This window comes from Peromyscus leucopus, chromosome 8b, assembly GCF_004664715.2.
Source record: "Peromyscus leucopus breed LL Stock chromosome 8b, UCI_PerLeu_2.1, whole genome shotgun sequence".
In the NCBI taxonomy this organism is placed as follows: domain Eukaryota; kingdom Metazoa; phylum Chordata; class Mammalia; order Rodentia; family Cricetidae; genus Peromyscus; species Peromyscus leucopus.
The window spans coordinates 62,947,580-62,972,049 of NC_051086.1; the positions used below are offsets into that span (position 1 = coordinate 62,947,580).

The 24,470-nt window shown below is 39.0% G+C and overlaps 2 protein-coding genes across 13 annotated transcripts in view; one reads left to right on the plus strand and one right to left on the minus strand.

Annotated features, from left to right (window-relative positions):
* Nf1 (neurofibromin 1) overlaps positions 1-24,470 on the plus strand; it is a 256,805-nt gene that overhangs the window by 165,468 nt on the left and 66,867 nt on the right. The window lies entirely within an intron of this gene.
* Omg (oligodendrocyte myelin glycoprotein) lies at positions 12,848-16,270 on the minus strand. The gene is made up of 2 exons (XM_028866932.2): positions 15,830-16,270; positions 12,848-14,903 (listed from the first exon to the last, which is right to left on the minus strand). The coding sequence occupies exons 1-2, from the start codon at positions 15,833-15,835 to the stop codon at positions 13,575-13,577; spliced, it is 1,335 nt and encodes a 444-aa protein (XP_028722765.1). The 5' UTR covers positions 15,836-16,270; the 3' UTR covers positions 12,848-13,574.

Below are 24,470 nucleotides of genomic sequence, written 5' to 3' on the forward strand. Positions count from 1 at the left end.
ATTATAAAGAATCTAGAGGTGAGTAACAGCCTGTACTCAGACTGACAGCTTTAGAGCACCTGTATTCTGGAGCAGACTGGCTATGTGGTCAGATCAAGCCATCCAGGATCTATAAAGGTGAGTCAGCATCTTTGTGGAAAGATGCAAGCATATCCATTTCCACTAACATGTATGTGCCACACTTCTAAAGCATGTCTGATTGTAAGTCCTTTGTTCCTTAGCATCTCATACACATCCTTTCATTGCTGTACTATTCTCCTTTCTCTAAGATTGTTTAGCTAAAGCAGAATGTCAGAAGCTGCTTTGGTAAGAGGCTATGTCCTAGCCTTAGCTCTTGAGGTCTGGCTCCTAGTAGATATGTGTGAGCTTGGATAGACTGTGGGAGCTATCATCAGGCCAGTTGTCAAGGAGACTATGGAGCATCAGTTCTCAACCTTGGAGTCACATATCAGATATCCTGCCTATCAGATACTTACATTATGACTTTTTTTATTTTTCTTTATTAAGAAAATTTCTACTCACTCTACATACCACCCACTGATCCCATCTCCTCCTTCCTCCCACCCCTCTAGTCCTCCCTCCCAAACCACCCCACATCCCCAAATCAAGGTCTCCCATGCACATTGAGCCTAGGCAGGTCCACACCCCTCCCCCACAGCACCAAGGCTGTGCAAGGCATCACACTGCAGGCACCGGGCTCCCAGAAGCCTGCCCATGCACCAGGGATGGATCCTGATCCCCCTGCCTGGGTGCCCCCCAAACAGTTTGAGCCAAATAACTGTCTTCCATATCCAGAGAGCCTAGTCCAGTCCCAGGGAGGCTCCACAACCACTAGTCTACAGTTCATGGGCTACCACTAGTGAGGTCGGTCATCGCTGCACGTCTTCCCATCATGATCTCGACATTCCTCTGCCTGCAGAATCCCTCCTCTCTCTCATCAATTGGATTCCCGGAGCTAATCCTGGCACCTGGCCATGGATCTCTGCATCTGCCTCCATCAGTCACTGGACAAAGGTTCTCTTAGTCTAATAGGGCACTCACATTATGATTTATAGTGGTAGCAACTTACAGTTATGGAGTAGCAATGAAATAATTTTATAGTTGGGGTAACTACAACATGAGGAACTGTATTAAAGGCTTGCAGTGTTAGGAAGGTTAAGGACCACTGCTCTAGAGGCTGGCAAAGCAGCAGAGTCTGCCCATAAGACTTAGAATGTTAAACACACACCTTATCTATCACCTCCATTGTGTGGTAACCAAGTACTGTTAAGACTGTTTTCCAGCTGGTTTTTAATGTCATGGTAGAATCCTTGTTAGTCATCATGGTGCATAGTAACATCTGTAAAAGAAAGTTCCATACTTGATACCTTGTCCCTCACCTTTGCTCCAGTTATACAAACCACCTCACCAGTGTCCTCTGCCTACCCTGGCAGGCTGCCGTGCCTTCCATTAATAAAGGCAAACTGAACTTTTCACTCGGCTTATCTCAATAACCCCAGTCTGAGTCCTCTAAGCAAGGTTGCTCCCCCAAAATAAGGTTTTATGTATGTGTTCCTGATTATAAAATCCATTCTTTTAAAATACACAGTTTCGTAGATTTTAGCATATTTTGAGTTGTACTTTCATCACTGCTAGTCAGTTTTAAATAAATTGATTACCCCCAAATAAACCTTAAAGCCATTAATGAGCACTCTCATTTCCTCCTCTCTCCCTAGCACCTGATAGCTACTAATCTGCTTTGTGTCTCCATGGGTTGCATATCATAGATATTTCATATAAGTGAATCATACAGTATATGTTCCTTTGTGACTTGCTTCACACATATTTTTCGAGGTTCCTCTGTGTTGTAATATATATATGAAAACTTCATTTTGTTTTCTATCTGACCAGTATTCCATTGTATTACTATAGGACAGTTTATTTTTCTTTTATCTGGTTATGAAATTCTCTCTGCTTTTTGGTCATTGTGCATAGCCCTGCTGACACTTTGTCTGTGTTTGTGTGGGGGATCTGTGTTTTCAGATTTTGAGATCTATATCTAGAAGTAGAGTTGTTGAAACGTAATCAGTTGTCAACCTCTGAGACCCTGACTGAATTTTCCCCAAGTGCATGTACCATTTTTCCTTCCTTCCTAGTTCATGAGAGTTCTGGATTCCCCACACCCTGAACATGCTTGCTGTTAGCTGTTTGTCTAGGCAAATTCTGGTAAATCCTTCCCCCTCTAAACCACAAAGGGTTCTGTTATCATTTTATAATGGCCGTGTCAAAGTACAATTTTCTGTTTCTACATTAGACATTTAGTTCCTGGGTTTTAAATACCTTTATGTGTGGATACACAGGAAATCGAGCCTAGTGGATGGAATTTCATGGAACAAGTAACAAATAGACCTCAGTTTTGTTTGTTGTGTTCTGTTTTCGAGATGGGGACTTGCTTTATAACCCAGACTGATCTTGAAGTCAGGATCCTGGCTCTGTTTCCTGAGTGCTAGGATTATAGATGTTGCCACCAAGCCTGATCTAACCAGTTTTTAATGGCACACATACACAAATTTAAACTTGCCCATTTAAATTACAGATATATGTATATGGTTTTGATTTGAAGAAAGAATACTTCATTTAATTAATGATTAGAATTGGAGTTCTAGCTAGGCATGGTATTGCAAACTTGTAATCCCAGCTACTCAGTAGTTTCAAACAGAAAACATGATTTAAGCTCAGCCTGGTCACCTTATTTCGATCCCACATCTTTTTTTAAAAAAGAAGGGAGGCCAGCCTGGTCTACGGAGCGAGATCCAGGAAAGGTGCAAAGCTACACGGAGAAACCCTGTCTCGAAAAACAAAAAACAAAACAAAACAAAAAAAAAAAAAAAAAAAAAAAAAAGAAAGAAGAAGAAGGAAGAGGAAAAAAAGTAGAATTGATGTTTTTTAAAGTGGGCTGGAAGAGTTCTTAAGTGGTTCTCTTTTCTGTGACCCTTGGTTTGTAGGAACAGAGTAGCCCTGGTGTTCAATTGCATTCCTTTACATGGCTGCTTTAGTGAGTGAGACATACGGACTGACCTGGCAGTTCTAACTTAAGGCGTGTTTTTAAAAAGTGGTTAGTGGCTATAAACCAGCTGCTACTTCATTAAAAACAGGTGCTTGAATCAACTGCTTTTTAGTGCATACAGTCCTTGAAAGTAAATAATCCTGAGAATATTGACAAGGTTTATTTAAAAGTATATTAAAAGTTAGAGCAAATATGTGAGAATAAATACATCCAATCGATGTTGGTCTCTACAAGAAGAGTCACCAGAAGAGATGATGGACTCCCAACTGTGCTACCTTTGAACACAGCATTTTAGGAGATAATTGGTAGAGGTGGAGGGAAGCACTGTCAAAGTCTGAAGCACATTCTTTTGGAAGATGGCAGAAAAACATGCTTGACCTCTTTTGTTTCGTTTAAGATGACAAAATAGTAAGTTTAGTTACAACGATGTTTGGTTCTTTTCAGTGTAATTTAAAAACTGCTTTTGTTGTCTTGGGGTTACTTTTGTTTTCTTGTTTATTTGTTTTTGAGAAAGGGTTAAAAACTGCCTCTTGCTGAGCAGTGGTGGCACCCGCCTTTAATCCCAGCAGGTGGATCTCTGTGAGTTTGAAGACAGCCAGGGTTACACAGAGAAACTGTGTCTCGAAAAGCAAAAGCAAAAAAAAAAAGCAAAAAAAATTTTTTTAGACTTAAAACTGCCCTTTCAAGTAGGTTGTTTGTTTGGGTTTGTTTTGTTTTGTTTTGTTGTTGTTGTTGGGTTTTTTTTGGTGGTGGTAGTGGGGTCCTAAAAATGGTTTTAGTTACTGTGGATCGCTGGAGTAAGTAAAATGACTTAACATGGTTGCTTTGATGAAATATACAAAATTTAGGTGTATCACATGATGTTTATGCTTAAAATTAAAATCTATTACTAGTCATTTTATGATTTATATTTTTTCCTAGTTTAAAGTGACTCCTTAATTCTCCAGTTACTTTGTTTGAAGGAAACTTTGCCTTTCATGATGTATCTGTAATTCATATATACTTAATGGCATATAGCTTTCTGGTACAATTTTAAGTCAAGACAAAAGACTTAGAATCTTTCATGAAAGCAAGAGAGCTGGGTATGGTGGTCCAAACCTGGAATCTCAACATTGTGGAGGCTGAGGCAGGTTAAGATAATGAGTTCAAAGTCAGCATGTACTGGATAGCAGGACCTCCCTTCTGAATCAAAACGAAAAATTGATATGCTGTTATAGAAAAACCATATCATGAGGTAGTATTAGCCTCTACAGTTAGATGAATTTATTTTTAAACAATTACTTAATTGTCATTGGTATGAGGAAATACAACTGAATATTGGGTATCTACACAATAGAGCTGGTAAATGGCTGTGGCTGTGTGCCATGTACTCTTATAGTACTTAATATCTCAGATGTGTTAGTGGTCACTGAGGCTTTGGTTGGCAAATGATAGCTTTCCCAGTGGTTATTGTGGTATATGGCATCTTTGTTTTCCCTTACTGATGATTTGGTGTTTCCTCTTCTCTCTACTTGATGAAAAGCCATTAAATCTGAGCTTATTTTCTGTTGAGGCAAGCATTTGGTAGTCATTCAAACTCCCTCAGCTTTTAGAAGGGTTCGTTGTATTTGAACTGTGACCATGGACAACAAAATAATGCAGAATAAAATATTGTACTTCCTATTGTGATTAGCCTGATGACCTGAGTTCAGATCCTCAGAACCCATACAAATGCTGATAGCAGTGGAGTCCAATGTACTCCCCAGCACTCATGGAAGGATGGAAGGTGGGAACAGGGAGAATCTCCTGGAAGCCCAGGAGCCAGTTAGGCTAGTTAGTGTATGCAGCACAGCAACAAACATGAGAAACCCTAACTCAAACAAGGTAGAAGTCGAGGACCAATAGGTGAGGTTATTTGACCTCTGTATAGCTGTACACACGCATGTGCGTGCGCGCGTGCGTGAGTGGACAGTTTAAATTATTTTTAAATTATTTTTTATGAGAAAAACAACAGATCAGCTATTTGAAATATAACTGTGAAGAGGAAATTATATGCCATTATGAGTTCAATCATTTCTCTTTCTGAGCTCATTAATGACCTAACATTTCTTACATAGGTTTAGATCTGGGCAGATGGCCCAGCAGTTACCAATACTGGGTATTCTTACAAAGGACCTAGGCTCAATTCTCAGCACCTACATGGCAGCTCTCAACTGTCTCTAACTCCCATTCCAAGGAATCTAATGCCTTCTTCTGGCCTCACTGAGTACCAGGCATACATACATGTGGCACATACAATATAGTGAACAAAAAAAACATACAGGAAGAACATCCATATATATAAAACAGAATAAAATTCTTGTGATTAATACAAGGGTTTGTGCAGCTTCCCCAAAGTGATTAATACATTTTATTTAACCCATCTGTGTGTGTGTGTTATGTGTATGTGCGTGCAGTTAAGCATATATGTGCACATGCATGCAGAGGCCAGAAATTGATGTTGGGTGTTGTTTTTTGTTACTCTTCACCTTGTTTTTGAAACAGTCGTTCCTGGCCCTGGAGTTCACTGATTTGGTTAGACTGGCTGACGAAGCAAGCCCCCAGGATCCTCCTGCCTAGGCCTGATAGTAGAGCATGCTGTCACACTTAGCTTTTTACATAAGTCCTGGTGAGCCAAACACAGGTCTTTGTGATTGCTCAGAAAGCACTTTACTGACTGGGCCAGCTCCCCAGACTCTAACCCAGTCCTTAAAACACCCTTGTAGAATTTATATGTTTTAAGCTACTTTTAAAATCAGAACACTATCAGTTAACAAGATAACAGACTTTAAATGACAAAACTTAATCCTACTGGGTGGTGGTAGTGAACGCTTTTAATTTCAGCACTCGGGAGGCAGAGCCAGGCGGATCTCTGTGAGTTCGAGGCCAGCCTGGTCTACAGAGCGAGATCCAGGCCAGGCACCAAAACTACACAGAGAAACCCTGTCTTGGGGGGGAAAAAAACCAACCAACCAACAAACAAAAACTTAATCCTCTTCTTTCTATTAAACTACAGTTTAGTGTACAGCTAAGCAATTTTGCTGTTTTTTTTAAATGTGTGCATATGTGTGTGCCTGTTTGATTTCTGTACTTTGTGAATAGCCTCAACAAATTCAGAATCTCAAGCAAGGGATTCTGATGAGGAAAAAATAAGTGTTTTTATCTAGTATTTCTCACCTAGTTCTTTAACACATTTAATGGATGGAAGACAATTGAACCAAAATGGCATTTCTTAAAAGTTGAGCTTCTTAAAGTCCTCACTTTGCTCTACAGTTGTTAGAGTGTGAAACAAATGAATCTCCTTAACACATTAATGCGTTGAGGTGACTGTAGCTGTCGCTCCCTGGCCAACTTCAGTTGAACAACTTGCTCTACTCAATTGTTCAGGAATTTCCAGAATGAATAGTAATTGACAACTATCTAAAATTGGTTCACATGTAACTCTACACTGCCCTGAACTAGTTTCTTGCATTGCAAGTAGTAGCCTAGCCAGAGCCTTGGTTTTGGTTTTATTTTCCCCTCTGAGGTGAGTGGTCTTGCTAAGCTGCTCAGGCTGACTTTGAGCTTGTAAGCCTTTTAAGTAGAGATACTATGACTATATTCTACTACACTCTACCTCCTTCTTTCTTAACTCTTCTTGCATCTCTCTCGGGACTTGGCTTTGACCTAAGTGGAGGAACCATAGATTCTAGAGCAGACTTGGCTTGTCATAAGTAGGTCATCATTAGTGCACTGGTCACTTCTTTGATCTGTTCTTTTTTGTTTGTTTGTTTGTTGTTTTTGTTTTTCTTTTTTTTTTTGTTGTTTTTCAAGACAGGGTTTCTCTGTGTAGCTTTGGTGCCTGTCCTATATACCGCTCTGTAGACCAGGCTGGCCTCAAATTCACAGAGATCCACCCTGCTCTGCCTCTCCAGTGCTGGGATTAAAGGTGTGTGCCACCACCGCCTGGCAATCTCTACTTCTTATTGCTTAGGAATTCAGATAAAGATTATCAATAAAAGAAACTTGAGAGAAAGAAGATCAAAACTGAAATACAAAGGATGAGTAGGGTTGCCAGCATAAGAAGAGGGGCATATAGCATCCCTGAAAGCCTGGTGGCCAAAGAGAGCGTAGTGAATGGAGAGACAGGTTTGGTTTACTTGGGCTACATGAGGCTATAGGAGGGTGCTGGGTTTTGATTCTGTCCAAAAGAATCATACAACAATGTGTAAATGTGGCTATTATATTGTTTTTTCCAGTACTGATTTTATTCCATAAGTTTTTTAAATTGCTTATTATTTTAAAGATTTTAAGACATCACATTATATTTTTATTGTGTTTCTCAGTTATATGGCCATATTCTCATATTTATTAATTGTCTTGTTTCCTATGTTATAAACATTCTGTTTTTGTCCTTTGCCCAGTTCTGGAAATTTTTTTATAGTAACAGTCTCCTTTATAGTATTCTATTTTAATATTTTTAACAGGCTTGATATTCCAACATAAAGAATTCAGAAGGTTTGTATTGACAAATATATTGGAGATTTCTTTTTAGTTTACTTTGTGGTGTGTATCACTTGAATTGAATGTTAAATTGAAGTGTCTCCCAATTTTCTTATTTTTTTATATATTTTTTTATGTGTATGAATGTTTTGCCTGCATTTATGTATGTGCACTACTTGTATGCCTGGTGCCCAAGGAGGTCATAAGAGGATGTCAGATCCCTTAGAACTGGAGTTATGATTGGATGTGAGCTGCCCTTTAGGTGCTAGGACTCAAACTCAGATCCTCGGCAAGAGCACCAAGTGCTCTCAACCACTGCTCCGTCTTTCCAATCTGTGTCTTCCAGTTTTCCTGCACTGCTCATTGAATCTTTCTCTATCCTTTTGATCTCCGGTTCTTTCTATCCTAAAGTCAACGATGCTTAAGAAATGGTGTGTGCTAGGCACTATTTTAGACACTGTGTGTCATCTTATTTTCTTCTTGTAACTCTACCTTGAGGCATAGAGCTGATTTTCTAATGTTACACAACTAATAGACAGCTTGTTGGCTGGGCATGGGGTTGTATGCTGGAAATCCCAGCACTTAGAAAGCTGAGGCAGGAAGATTGGGAGTCTGAGACCAGCCTGGGCTACAGAGTGAGACCCTGTCTTAAAATTCATATATGTAGGCCCAAAAGATGGCTCAGTGGGTAAAGGTGCTCACTCCCAAGCCTTATGACTTGAGTATGCTCTCCCAAACCCACTTGATGGAAGGAGAGAACTGACTTCAAAAGGTAGTCCTTTGACCTCCACACATATGCACTCTATGATTCTTATTCTCTCTCTCCCCCCTTTCTCTCTTTCTCTCTCTTTCCCCCTCCCTCTCTCCTTCCCTCCCTTTTTTCCTCTCTCTCTCCTTTCCCCCCTCAATAAATAAAATGTTAAAAATATTTTAGGAGCACACATGCCAAAACACACGTACAGAAAAAGTCTGTCATGTGTGGAATTCTTTCTTATGTACTCTGTGCACTGATAGTACTTTATGGTTCCTGTATTATGACTGTCCTAGTGTGCATCTGTGTGGTGAGTTATGTGCCTGTGTGCACATATACTGAGGCTTAAGCCCAGGGCCTCTTGAGCACATGCTCTGCTTCTAAGATAGGAGACCTCAGGCCCTTTTTTCCACTCTTACACGCCTACCCTTCTGTCTTAGTATGATTGATACTCAGGTATGTCTGTAATTTTTTCAAGATTTGGGAGTGAATTTTTTTACCTGTTTATTTTTCCAAGTGACCCAAGTATTTTATGTCCTATTTCAAAAAGATTCTCAATATAGTGCTTGTCAGAAAATGCTTAATTCTTAAATTATACTGTCAATAACTGCAATTTTATGGTAACTAGATGCATTATCTGTTTGTATCAAGATGTGTGTCCTGTATGTAGCCTTTGATATGTTCAGGATACCAGCTAAATATGGTTGAGTGAATGAATAAATTGGTATACCTGAGCTTATTACCTCACATTAATGTTTTCTGCATTCACCCATTTGGTCCTACAAATTCTGTGTGGATGTTATTTCTTTTTCATTATAGTTTTTTCCCTTAATTTTCTAATTATTTTGACCAACATATGAAGAAATCATTTATGTCTTCATATTTATTTTGTTGTTAAAGTTGTTTCTCAAAAATGTTCACAAGGTATGTTTTCAATAAGCAATTATTTTATCTGTTTAGACTAAGAATTTAGTTTCTTATTTTCTTAAATAGTTATCTGTTTATGTGTTTTGTTCTAGAGTATCCCAAATGATGGGATTTTTAAAATTTAAATAAATTGATTTTTTTTTCTTTTTCTCCCTTTTCCCCTCTTTGTTATTTTTTATTTAAATTGTTTTAGATTTTTGTATATGGCTCTTTTGCATGGAGGTATGTATGTGTATCATACATGTATCTAGTGCCCAAAGTTCAGAAGAGGGTATCAGATTTCCTGGAACCGTAGTTATGAATGGTTGTGAGCCACTGTGTTGGTTCTGGGATCCAAACCTAGCCCTTCTGCAAGAGCAACAAGTGCTCTTAACCTCTGGGCCATCTTTACAGCATCTGATGTGCTACATGTGCGCATGTGTGGATGTGTGTGTGTGTGTGGATGCGTGTGTACATGTGTGCCTCAGCACATTTGTGGAAGTCTGAGAACAACTGCATGAAATTGGTTCTCTCCTTCCACCCTTGCCTGGGTTCCAGGGATCAAGCTTAGGTCTCTCGGCTTGCACACGAAACCTCTTTACCTATTGAATCTTTCTCCCTAGCCCCAAGTATTGTTTTCCAAGTTGGCTAATAGTGGACGTCACTCACTCTTTGTTGTGCAACTGATATTTGCAGTTGCTTATCCTCCTCAGGGGCTTTCATGATGCTCTAGTCCTGTGCCAGTTGTACCCAAATGGGTGTCTGTGCAGCATAACTAATGTCAAATAGGTCTTTTTTTCTCCACTTAAAAATGAAACCAAACAAACAAAAGGGTTGTTTTTCACCAACATGATGTAAGCTAGTGGTTTACTACTTGTGGATAATGTTTACTTATTTATTTACTTATTTAGAGGTAGGGTTTCTCTATTTAACCCTGTCTGTCCTGGAACTCACTATATAGACCAGGCTGGCCTCAAACTCACTGCAATACACCTGCCTCTGCCTTCCAAGTTGCCGGGATTAAAGGTGTGTGCCATTACATGGGCTTTTAATTTTTTTTTAATACATAATTTTTAAAGTATAATCTTCTGAATGATTTTAGGTGTCTCTTCTCTGACTTTTTTTGGTATCCTTTAAAGGAATTTGTTGTTGATTCATAGCATCATCATACAGAATTATTTATAACACATGTGAATGCCAAGACACTGTTAAAACTTTATGTGAATTATGTCATTTAATTTTCGAGAAAAAAAAAAAAAGCAACACTATTTCGTCAACCCATTTCATAGATGAGGAGAAGGAATTAGAACAATAAAGTATTTTGTTGGTTGTACTGCTAAATGATAGAAGTGAGTTTCTTACAAAATTAGAACAAAGCCTCAGGGATGTATGTATAGATGTCTGTAGACTAGAGACTCTTTGACTTGGGACGAACTTATATCTCAATAAAAATCTTTGTTGGTTGATGATATCTTAAGTTGAAAATGTGTTTAATACACTTACTTTAGATATGCTCAAACCCTTATATTACTTTATAATTGGCCAAATCATTTAACAAAAAAAGTGATAAATCATCATACATGCTGACATATACCTGCATGTATTTATACACATGAGCTCTAGGAAGAGATACAAGTAACAACATTTAAAATATTTAGGGAGTAATAATGCATTGGAAAATTAGCCCTTTTTGAACCCTCTTTGATTAGTAATGATACAAATATAATTTCCTTAGAGGGGAAGTATTACCTAATTACTTTAAGGCTAGATAATACCTCTTCCTAAGACATAGTCAGTGTAGTTGACATATGTTGTACTTGTAAATTTACCAAGTTTTTCCTCTGCATTTTGCAGGCATGTCAGTCAGGATGATATAATCCATGGATGCTGCTAATGTTATACTCCATAATTATACTTTCCTGTTATTGTACCCATAGGAACTCTAAGATGTTTGGCATCCACAATGTAGAGGTTAGTTCTGAAGATTCTGGTCTTGTGAAACTCAGTGTGTCTCTTGAAAAAACCAAAACAGGGTTGGGGATTTAACTCAGTGGTAGAGCGCTTGCCTAGCAAGTGCAAGGCCCTTGATTCAGTCCTCAGCTCTGGGGGGAAAAAAAGACAAAAAAAAAAAAAAAAACATATAGAGCAGGCACTAAGCAGTTAGCCTCTGTCAGGGACAGTGAAGATTGTTTTGGAAGGGAGAGCAACAGCATGCCCATTTGAAGAGGTAATACATTTTAAAAATCATTTTAAGGGACTTTTCTTCATAATGAGATTACTTAATATAGTGAGACAAGTTTATAGAGGCAGAAAAATATTCAAAAGCTACTGTAGAGACAATATAAGGAAGGATTTTTATTGAAATATACCTGTAATTTTCTATAAGCGTAAGCCTTCTTAGAAACAAAGAAAGAAAAGGAAGGAAGGAAGAAAAGAAAAGAAGAAAAGAAAAGAAAAGTTAAGTTTTAGGACAGGCATGGTGATGCTTGCCTTTAATCCCAGCACTTGGAGGCAGAGGCAGGTGGATCTTTGGGAATTGGAAGCCAGCCTGGTCTAACCTACATAAGGAGTTCCAAGCTGGCCAGTGCTACATAGTGAGACCCTGTCTCAATACAACAACAATGAAAAAAGGTATGGAGAAGAGTTCAGTTACTGTTGTTACTTTCCTTTCTGAATGGAAATGTCCTTAAGTGGCTGAGGAGATGGTTCATTGGCTAAGAATCCTTGCTTGTCAATGAAGCAAGACAACTGAAGTTGGAGTCCCCAGCACCCATTAAAAAACCAGGCATAGCTGCATGGGCCTGTAAGCCCTGGCTAGCATTGCAGTTTGGGTGGGAATAGACAAATCCCTGAGAGCTCATTGGCCACCTAGCTTAGTCAAAATGGCAAGCTTTTGTTCAGTGAGAAACCATGTCTCAAGCCAGTAAAGCAAAGAACAATGGAGGAAGAGAAAGGTTAACAAATGTGTCCAGTCTCACATGCACACAACCCGTACATACAAACAGGGCAGGATGCAGTTGTAGTCTTCTTCTAGGAAAGAAGATTATCTGAATTTTTTAAATTTTTTTAGGAAAAAGCATACCAAGTTACTTTTGTACTCTCCCCATATTTAGAAATGCTTGAAGTTAGATTCTTCTTTGTATCTCACCAAGTGAGTGCCTTTTTTGTAGCTTACCCACCCTGGATGTGGTGTTTCCATTTTAATTTAGCCTACATGTAGGCTTCCTTTGTTGATCCTCAACTGTTAGGTTTGTTACTATTCATAAAGTGAAGTACTTTCCTATTGTGCCCAAAATTATCAATATTTTATTCTAGTTGGAGTCCAGTGCAGTGAATGTGGAATATCAAATCTGTCCCCTGCCCAGCCTTGTCGTTAGTCCACTTTATTGTGGCACCAAAGGAATCCCACTCACTCCTTCCTTCCCTCCATCCCACAGGCTCCCTCAGAATGACCCAAACTGTTAGACTCCATGGTTTGAACCACAAACTAATCTTACTTTAATTTGGTAGATCAGATTATAATTTCTGATTTTATAAAAGATAAATTTCTCCTATAATAGTAAATATTTAATTTTGATTAATAGTCTATTAAATATGCATAAACTCTTTAACAAGTTCTTAAACTAAAACTTTTTATCCTTTTTTTTTAATACTTTTCTTACATGCAAAACAAAGTTAAATTTTCCTTGTTAAAATGCAAAGCCAAGTGTCTCCTAGTCTTTTGAAGAGCATTTGTCCATTATATAATTTGTAAAGTAGCCAGGAGTTCCTCAGAAGCAGGACATCATTTAGATTTAAAACAATTCTGGCTTTTGTGTAAAATAATGATGTGGTGTAACCATTTACAGAGTGGCAACCTTGGTTTTACTTTAGTGGCGAAATCCTTGAGTGTCCCACATTTCATCCACCTTAAAGGCCTTATCAGAATTCCCTAGAGCAGAAATTGTTAGTTCATCTCGATTCTGCTAAATAGATTATTATGATAATGTCTAGACAGCCAAGCGACACAGCTATGAGCATAGACATTTTATTTTTTTCCCAGACATTGACAGTGTAAACATACATAAAATACATATTAAAGTTTAGATGCTTTTTGTGTTTTGTGCAATAAGTTGAAGCCTTAAAAAGGAAACATTTCATTTAAAAAAAAGTCATTAGTTTTACTTAAGACAGTAAAATAGCAGCAAGTACCAAGACATTGTGCACTTCTTTTAATTAAGACAAGTTACTTCATTTACATCAAACTCAGAAATACAAGACTGGCTTTCTTGAATACATAATATAGCTTGAATCACTGGTTAGATAGGGGCATATTTTCCCAACTATACATCAGAAAGGAAGGCCTTCCTTAGTTTCAGAAACTGCAGACCCTCAACTAGCCAGCATGACTACAGCATTGAGCATAAAGAGAAGTGAAACATTTACTTTCCAAGTACTAGCCACAGAAGGTAACTGGGTCTTTACATTTGCAGTGGTTTCTTCCCTCCGTAAGTTGAGGGTTGTGCTTTGTTGAGGATTTTCAGAGAAGTTATTTGGCATGCCACTAGTGATACTTAGGGTCATGGGTGTTGGGGATGACTTTGTTGCACTAGTGAGGCTTGTGTTGGACATCATTCCGTCTTGAAGGTGAATAGTAAGAGTTGCAGCTGCTGCTTCATGTGAATTGGTCATTTCTGTGGCTGTGTCTTCTGGATAGGGCACCAAAGCCTTATCAGTGCTAGTAAAAGTAGTATCTCTGCTTAGTGTGACACCAAATGTTGTTTCCTTTCCTCGATAGTGTTTGGGTATTTTGGTCACTTTGGGTTGAGTTACCATACTCAAAGAGTTAATGGTGTCCACAGTCTGCATCCCACTGATAGTAAATAAGCTTGTGGTAAATCCAGGAGGTGTGGGGTACATGCTCTGTTCCTTCAGAGAAGATACTTGGTCAGAACAAGGAGTCCCTATCACATGGGCTTTTGTTTCCATTATCCACTTCAGTAAGTAAGTAATGTTTTGTTTATGGTCACATGACCACCTGTTATTATGAAGCGTTATTTCTTGCAGCTGCAAGAGTTGGTCAAAAGACTGATCTGGAATGAATGTGAATTTATTGTTGTGTAGGTAAAGATGTGAGAGATTTGTCAGGTTTATTAATGTCCCTGGAAGGATTTGTGTCAGTGAGTTATTAGACAGGTCCACAATATGTAGTTTGGAAGGCATGTTGGTTGGAACTGTCCAAAGTTTGTTACTGCTGAGGTTCAGAACCTCAAGACTTCTTAGGGTATTTTTAATAAGAACAACTTTTTCCAGCATATTCTTAGAAACATCCAGGTATTTAAGGTTCCACTGATAAGCAGTATCAGATTTGTCAAGAATTTTAATATTGTTGTTAGCAGCAGACATGTTCCAGAGAGACCGAGGTAACTGAGCAGGCAGACTTTCAAGCCTGTTGTTTGAAATATCCAGGGTCCTCAGATTGGTATATTGGGTTAACTGGTTATGCAGATCAGTAAAGTGGTTATAAGACAAGTTTAAATATATAATGTTCTCTTGTAGTCCAGGTGGTAATGTAGTCAAGTTTCTGCCTGAACAGTCCACATGCCTGTGCCTCTCTGTGCATATACATTGGAGAGGACAAATGCATAAAATGCCAGGCGTGAGAAACAGAAGGATGAACAGGCAGGAAGACATTTTCAGTATCTGATATTCCATCAAAGCCTGAAAACAAACAGATACATCCTTCTTTTAATATGCAAATACACTTTCAGCATCTGCATGGGTCAGTTAGCATTCGCCAAAATTTTCAATAAACCTCCTTGTTGTTGAGTCCTTTTATAATTGTTCCAGTGATTAAACTAACAAAGCTGCCCTTCATTTATAGTCCAAATGCCTAATCCTTCAATTGGGGCTATGTGGTAGTTGGGGGTGGGGGGATTGAGGGAGAGAGACCGAGAAAAAAAAAAAGAGACAGAGGCACAGAGAGAGAGAGAAAGAGAGAGAGAGAGAGAGAGAGAGAGAGAGAGAGAGAGAGAGAGAGAGAGAGAGGCTCTCCTGCATTTTCTTCCTTATTTTTATTCCTTACCATATTTGTTCTGATTTATCTTCTCAAAGCCATAATAGGAAGAATAGCATTGTCTATAAATGAGGAGCTTTATAGTCTTACTTAGGCTGTTACTATTTTTGATAATATGTTTTCTTATTCAGAAAAAAAATGGCTGTCGTATCTGTTTTTCTTAAATCTCTGCAGTACTGTAAGACAGTATGTGTGTAGTTTGAGATGTTAAAACAGTTATATTAAAACAATTTTTGAAATTTTATCTTTTCATAGATAACTACATCCTGGTAAAACATTTTTAGTGAACTCAGAAAAATCAAGACTGATAGCATACCTTTAAACCTCACGTTTTGTAAAGTGATTTTTTTCCCCAGTATATTTCAGTACCGATTCTAAAGGAAAACTGATATATGTATTTACAAGTGAGTGGACATTAGAAAGAAAAGCTCAACTGTTACTGCAGCAGATTTTGGTGCATGCACTTGTTATTGAATATCTTCAATCCTAACATTGGCTTAAAAAACAAACAAACGAAAGACAAGGGTAAAAATCCAAAGTCAGTCTTTTACCAATTTAAGTAGCTGCTTACCATCATGTCGTCTTCAACATCAGCATCTCGTTTTCTCCGGGAAACTTGAGGCTTAAAGGTCGTCTTGTTCTGGGGAGTCAGAAGGGTTTCTGTCTGTGGGCTGTGCTTGCCTGCTCAGCTGCATTGTGTTGCTGTGAGCTGAAGCTCTGCAACCACCTGATCAGCACCACATAGGAGGACTGCAGGGCTGTCATTGGTGCTGACTCAAATTTATTGCAAGAGGTGCATACGCAACAAAATGGACATTTCTTTTCATCACAGGCCTGAAAATACCTTACATCGCTGCAGTCTGCTACTGGGTGGGGGCTTCATGCAGATGAGGGCTTGCCTTTACCTCTTCCTATGTATTTCTCCGAGCTGGGCTTGCACATTTAACATTTCCTTGCTGTAATTCTTGTTAAAGCCTCTACATTCTTTTCGTGTGTGAAAATGTTGAAAACGGAATTAACCTTCTTTGTGAATTGATTTCTAGGATACTAATTGAACTGTTTTTAATCTGTGCATTTTTGTTCTTTTCGAAAATGGTTCAATTGTCATGTAACCTTTTTATATGTCATGATAAAATCTTGATTTTTATGTCTTCATCATGCTTATTATTATAATACTTAATTAGCTTTTCAAATTTATCAACCACTTACATGTTTCATCTTACCTTTTAGGGAGCGCAGAAATTCTTCCATATGATTATTTTGTTTTTGCCTTCCTGATAGAAAGGATCATGTGACTAATGCTACCCACAAGCCAGCTACATGTCCCCACTCCTCGTGCCCTCCCACCTTTCCTTGGTGCTGGGGTCAAAGCCAAGATAAGCTACATTTAAAATGAGGATGCTAGCTAGACTTGAAACAAACAAACACAACAAAACAGGCTCTCACTGTGGATCCCTGGTTGGCTTGGAACTCACAGGAACTCAGAGAGGCCTGATTCTGCCTCTCAGTGCTAGGATTAAATGTGTGCATCACCACACTTGGCAGATACTAGGTTATTTTTTTCCTCCCCAATACCTGACTTAGCTATCTGTTCAGATGATAAAATGATAATATATTTTATATATTTGAGTTAGATGGAGGTTTTGTTTTGTTTGTTTTTCCCAGGAAAATTGCTTTGGATGGTATGGATAGAGTATTGCTTTCTCCAGAGTTATTGTTGGGACTGTACAAAAGACCATTAATTTGATTTATTTTATAACTAACAGTTTCAGAGCTGGAGAGGCAGCACAGACCTGTAATCCCAGCATTCAGGAGGTGGAGGCAGGAAGACAGGAGTTCAAGACCAGCCTAGAATAGATGAGACCCTGTCTCAAAATATAAAATAAAACCAATACTTTCTAATTATTTATTTACTCAGTGTTTCATATTTATATTTTATCTTTCCCAGAAAGTTAATAGGTTTTAAAATATATGCAACAATGTTTGTAAAAGCTAGAACCATAATCAAGAATTTTGTAAAATGAGATTAAATCTATGGTATCTTAGGTAGACTGATTATATAAATAATCAGTTAAAATTTAAATCTAATTTACAAAATGACCATTTTACTTTAGAAAAGAAAATGAGAAAAATTGTGATATTTATTTTCAAATTGTCACCATTTTAAAACCAGCAGTTATTATCATATTACATGAAAATACGTAGGTACTAAGTAGTTTTGTGTCCCCCTCCCTAAATTCTGTGAACTGTTATTTGTATCTAGAAAGGAACTGATTGTATTGAAATCTATAGCTTATCCTCTTAGAGCCATCTTTTAGATAAAACTAGTGTTCCTCGAAAAGGATCTATGCTTCAAAAATCTGCATCATTAGAGGTTGGTATCGATTGATTCAGTGTTTTATTGCCACTTTACTTTGAGTCTTCATTTGGACTTTAGATTCTTTGTATGGATTTCAGGATCTACTCATCAGTCGTGATCCTTACCAGTAACAGTAACGTTTGAAATCCTGCATTCAGCAGTGGTTGCTTTTGACAGCATTCCTGCTAGCTCGTGTACCCACCACTGCACTTCCAGGGAAAAGACTAGGATAATTTGCCAAACCCTAAAATCTCTCTTTGGAAGACACATTGTGCCATTATAGAAGTGGAATTGCCTATTCTACTTACACTGACCAGTACTTTGATTTGAAAGAGAATGTCAGGTCATAAATTAGTTAATGGGTTCAAAATTAATTTAATTTTAAGTCTGTATTAATGACTCTGCTGGCACTGAGACAGAACACCTGACAGAAGCGACTGAAGGAAGGAAGCATTTGTTCTGGTCACATCATCAGGGAAGACCTGGGGACGGGAGTGGCTCGGTCAGTGTCACGGCATCAGGTCATATCCAGTGGCAGATAGGAAGCAGAATCCAGATCAGAAGCAGGAGAGGCAGAACCAAGCTATAAGCCTCAAAGCCCACCCTTAGTGGCCTTGAGACCAGCGGCTGACCCCTGCTCCAAGGGTGTTATCACCTCTCCCTCAGCACTGCCAACAGTAGTCCCCGTGTTCAGGCACATTAGGATTGGATTCTGCTGTGCAAACAATGATGTTTTTCATTTCACATTTACTTCATAGTAGAGATGACTATGGCTTCTCTGAGAGAATAGGGGTTGTCACTTCAACGTTAATTAAATACAGCAATCTCATATCGTTAAAGATTCTCAGAAAATTAGATAGTAAATTACTCTGTTTGTTTGTTTTTTGAGACATGGTCTCTTTTATGTAGCCCTGCCTGTCCTGGAACCCAGTCCTGTAGAGCAGGCTGGCTACCTGCTTCTGCCTCCCAAGTGCTGGGATTAAAGGTGTGCACCACCATACCTGGCAAGAAGAGTAATTTTTTAAAAAACAAGTATTTGTTAAAACTTATCTTAGATGCTATACAGAAGCTTTAGTTACACTTTAGATAACTTCACCAACACCACAAACTGTATCTATTTAGGCAACTGATTTAGACTAAGAATTAAATTAGTTGACATATCTTTTGTGTCCAAGGATATATTGCTCCAGCATTGTAAAAGATCCAGCAAACCACCTGCCAGGTAGTAACCATCCCATTTTAGTCAACAGCTCCAGTTTTCCTTTATTCTTGAATTGGTAACATTGATTGTTCCCAGTAATTGTGAGCCAAAGTACTGTCATTGATGCAGGTTCTACATACCATTTCTTTTCTTTTTCTTTTTAGATTTATTTATTTTATTATTTTATGTGTATGAATGTTTTACATATATGTATGTCTATTCATCACATGTGTGTGCCTTCTTGACTAAGATCAAGAAGAGGACATTAGATCCCCTGGAGTTTCAAAAAGGTTATGAGATGCTATCTGATCCTGGGAATCAAACCCTGGAAGCTAGGTCACCTCGAAGAGCAACGATACAAATGTTTGGTTTTGGTTGTTTTATTTTTTGGTTTCTTGAGACAGTTTTTTTGTGTAGTATGGCTGTCCTAGAACTTGCTCTGTAGACCAGGCTGTCCTCGAACTCATAGACCCACCAGCTTCTGCCTCCCGAGGGCTGGGATTAAAGATATGTGCCACCACTGCCCCAGCTTGCAACAAATGTTTTTAACCACTGAGCCATCTCTCTGCCCTTCAGTAATCCCTTCTTAAAATGCTTGAGATCAGAAGTTGTAGTCAGAAGTTTTCCTGTGTGCTGCCCAGTCCCAAGGTCCTGCAGCTGCTTATAAATAATCACTCAGAGGCTTAGTATTATTTATAACTGCTTGGCCATTAGCTCAGGCTTATTACTGACTAGCTCTTACACTTAAATTAACCCATAATTCTTATCTATAGTTAACCATCTGGCTTGGTACCTTTTCTCAGTTCTGTCTTGTCATCTTGCTTCCTCTGTGTCTGGCTCACAACTCCTCATTCCACCCTTCTTTTCCCAGCATTCTTTTAGTCTACTCGCCCCTCCTGTACTTCCTGCCTGGCCACTGGCCAGTCAGCGTTTTATTAAACCACTGTACAAGAGCATTATCCCACAGCAAGAAGTATTTTCAAGCTTGGAATTTTTAAGATATGTATACACATACATATATATACATGTCCATCGACCTTCCTTTGGGTGAAGACCTGAGCTCCCCAAAATTTTTGAACACTCAGAGTATTTTAAATTTTTTGATTAGGATTGAATAGTCTATAATACAGTAAACTTTGGACTGAATTCCCTGCTGACAACAAATAAGAATATGGAATAAAATATTTTTAAAGCATAGAAGAACTGACAGAACAGAATTATATGAACATTCAATTAGATCACTATGTTTACCAGCCACCTCCTCAACTCCCCCCCCCCTTGGTTTTTGGTTTTTAGTTTTTAGTTTTCTCAAGATAGGGGTTCTCTTGTGGTATGATTGAGCATTTCTTGGGTATATGCCCAGGAGTGGTATAGCTGGATCTTGGGGGAGATTGATTCCCAATTTTCTAAGAAAGCGCCATATTGATTTCCAAAGTGGTTGTACAAGCTTGCATTCCCACCAGCAGTGGAGGAGAGTTCCCCGAGTTCCACATCCTCTCCAGCATAAAGTGTCTTCAGTGTTTTTGATCTTAGCCATTCTGACAGGTGTAAGGTGGTATCTCAGAGTTGTTTTGATTTGCATTTCCCTGATGATTAGGGATGTTGAGCAATTCCTTAAATGTCTTTCAGCCATTTGAGTTTCCTCTGTTGAGAATTCTCTGTTTAGTTCTAAAGCCTATTTCTCAATTGGACTGTTGGTCGTTTTGATGTCTAATTTCTTGAGTTCCTTATATATTCTGGATATCAGTCCTCTGTCACATATGGGGTTGGTGAAGATCTTTTCCCATTCTGTAGGCTGTCGCTTTGCCTTGTTGACCATATCCTTTGCTCTACAAAAGCTTCTCAGTTTCAAGAGGTCCCATTGATTGATTGTTTGTCTCAGTGTCTGTGCTACTGGTGTTATATTTAGGAAGTGATCTCCTATGTTAATGCGTTCAAGACTACTTCCTACTTTCTCTTCTAGCAGGTTCAGAGTAGCTGGATTTATGTTGAGGTCCTTGATCCACTTGGACTTAAGTTTTGTACACGGTGACAGATATGGATCTATTTGCAGCCTTTACACGTTGATATCCAGTTATGCCAGCACCATTTGTTGAAGATGCTTTCTTTTTTCCATTGTACACTTTTGGCTTCTTTGTCAAAAATTATATGTTCATAGGTGTGTGGGTTAATGTCAGGGTCTTCAATTCGATTCCATTGGTCCACATGTCAGTTTTTATGCCAATACCAAGCTGTTTTTATTACTGTAGCTCTATAGTAGAGCTTGAAGTCAGGGATTGTGATGCCTCCAGAGGTTGTTTTATTGTACAGGATTCTTTTGGCTATCCTGGGTTTTTTGTTTTTCCATATGAAGTTGAGTATTATTCTTTCCAGGTCTGTGAAGAATTGTGTTGGTATTTTGATGGGGATTGCATTGAATCTGTAGATTGCTTTTGGTAAGATTGCCATGAGGGGCCCCCAACTGGATCAGGCCCTCTGAATAGGTGAGACAGTCGATTGGCTTGATCTGTTTGGGAGGCATCTAGGCAGTGGTACCAGGTCCTGGGCTTGTTGCATGAGTTAGCTGTTTGAAACCGGGGACTTATGCAGGAACGCTTGGCTCAATCTGGGAGGAGGGGACTGGACCTGCCTGGACTGAGTCTATCAGGTCGATCCCAGTCCTCGGGGGAGGCCTTGATCTGGAGGAGGTGGGAATGGGGGGGGTGGGCTGGGGGGGAGGGGAGGGGAGCAGGAAGGGAGAGAACAAGGGAATCTGTGTCTATTATGTAGAACTGAATAGTATTGTAAAATAAATTAAAAAAAAATAAAGTAGGGAATAAAAAAAAAAGATAGGGGTTCTCTGTGTAACAGTCCTGACTGTCCTGGAACTCTCTTTATAGACCAGACTGGCCTTGAACTCACAGAGATCTGCCTGCCTCTGCTTCCCAAGTACTGGGATTAAAGGTATGCACCACTACTGCCTGGCTATTTTTTGACTTTTTAATGCTGAGTTATATTTTGGTTTTTATTTTTGAAAAAATTTTATATAATTGGGTTTTTCTTTTCTTTTGTTGCTTCTAGACTTTGAGTCTCAACTAGGAAGATGTTTTCCCATGTTCAGTGTATACAGGAATTCAGCAGCATTTTCTTGTATCATATCAACTTCATGCTTTCTGTTTAGATCTTCTGTCTACTTGGTTTTATTCTAATGTAGTGTAAAATGTGAATCCAATTTTCTTTTTTCAACTATCGAGTTGTCCCAGAACTTCCTCCTACTGACTTGGTTTTTTGAGTTTATCTCTGAACAGTCTGTTCTATTCACTGGTCTGTTCATACATAGCATTTCGATTATAAATTCCCAAGTATTTTGCTACTGCACTTTTGGAGCACAATTAAGTCTGATTTCTGACTGAGTCACTTGCTTTCCCTGGTTCTGTTTTTCTCAGCAGCTAAGGAAAGGGGGTGGGGGGAGTTCCTATATGATCTTCCAGACTGTTAGTGCAGGTCTGGTGAGAGCACCACTGGTATTGAGTATGCACTTCAGTCCACCTATTATTCCTATTGCCTTGTTATTTTTACATTCCTCTGTGTGTGTGTGTGTGTGTGTGTGTGTGTGTGTGTGTGTGTGTGTGTACACCACACGTGTTTACATAACTTGGCACACATTGTCAGGTTGGCAGCAAGCACCTTTACTTACTGAGCTCTCTCACCACCCCTTCCATTGTTCTTTTCTCTTCAGCATCCTAACTTTGTATTCTTTTCTCTGAGGTCGATTGGGGTTTTTTGTTGTTTGTTTGTTTTTGTTTTGCCACCTTTTCCCCAGCATTTTCTTCTTTCTTGTATTTGTTTTATTAGTTTACCTATCCTTCCTACTGACTAAGCAGGGACTATCACTGTTGGGCTGCTCAGTTTGCACTGACCTTAGAGGGAGAAATTGCATGCAGTAAATGTAAATTGTCTCGTGTGTGTGTGTGTGTGTGTGTGTGTGTGTGTGTCTCCTTGCCACCACACAGAATTTCTTTAAGCAAAAAATAAAATTTCAACTACCTCTACTATCTGATATACAGAGAACAGGAAAAAAGCTAAGAATAGCTCCTGACTTGTTTGCTTAACATTTATTTATTTGTGGGTGGGGAGATGAGTGACCAGTAAAGAGCCCTTTTTTTCTCACAGGGAACTCAGGGTCAGTTTCCAGCACCCACATGGCAGCTCAATGCATTCATAGCTCCAGTTCTGAAGTCCAGTGCCCTCTTCTGTCTCTGCAGGCACCAGGAATACAAGTGGTACACAGGCATGCATGCAGGCAAAATACATACATACATGCTCTAAGAATACATCCATCTCATTAATTTTTATTTTATATGTATGAGGGTCTCACCTGGATGTATGTGTGTATACCACTTGTGTGCCTGGTGTCTGTGGAGTCAAAAGAAGGGCATTGGCTCTGTGAAGCTGGAGTTATGAACAGTTTGGGCTGTCCTGTTGGTACTGGGAACTGGACCTGGGTCTCTAGGAGAGCAGCAAGCATGCTGAACCGCTGAGCCATCTCTCGAGCTCCTCCATTAACTCCTGTTTTATCTAAGAGGTATTTCCTGATAGCCATTTTTCAAGAGATCAGAAAGGAAGGTGTTGAAAGAAACAAAACTTTAGAAGGAGCCTTTGGGGGCTCTTTCATGTGAAATGAGGAGTTTTGATGATTTGTGGCATTTCAAACACGGACTGCTAGACCTCATTATTCTAATCAAAATACTTAAAGAACAAATTCTTAGAATTCCTATGTATTGCTGTGTAAATAAGCCTTATTTGAAGACACGTGAAAGAAAGTTTAGTGTGAACAATAGAAGAGAACCAGTGTGATAGGATGAAAAACCATCATGCTCCTGGGTGTTTCTGCAAATAAAAGTGTTAATTGTAAGTAAGAAGTGGCTTTCAAGAAATAAGACAAGTAGTGTGTATAAACTAACACTTAGGCCAGGTGTGATAGCCTCACGTTTAATCCCAGCACTTGGGAGACAAAGGCGGGTAGATCTCCGGGAGTTTTAGAAAAGCCTAGTCTATATAGAGTTCCAGGAAGGCCAGGGCTACATAGAGGGGCCTGGTCTCAGAAAACAGAAATAATAATTATAATAAATAAGTAAAACTCCCCTCCAAAAGGCTGTTTGTTTAATACCAGATGGTCTTTTTAGTATTTGAACACTAATGTTACGAATGAATACTTTATTATATTCTGAAGAGTCCCCAAATTTGAATTCTAAGTAATTCTCTTCCTTTGGACTTAAGATATTAAGAATAAGAAGGAAAAGAATGTAGTCTCACTGATGGCTGCACAAAGTAGGCCAATACCCACTTATCCCCTCTACTTTGACAAAAGGTGTGCCCATGCCTATCAGTTGTCAAGTGATGGTGTAAGGTTGAACCTCTATGTGTAAAAAGGGTTGCTTGGGACTAAAGCAGTGGCTCAGCAGGCTAGAGAGCTTGCTGCTGCAGGGGAGGACCCACGTTCAGTTCCCAGCACCCACGTTAGATGACAGCTCATAACCTCCTGGGACCTCAGTTCCAGTGTGTCTGACACCCTCTGATGGCCTACACACACACACACACACACACACACACACACACACACACACACACACGTATGCGCACACATAAGGATTTTATTTTAGCATTTCATAT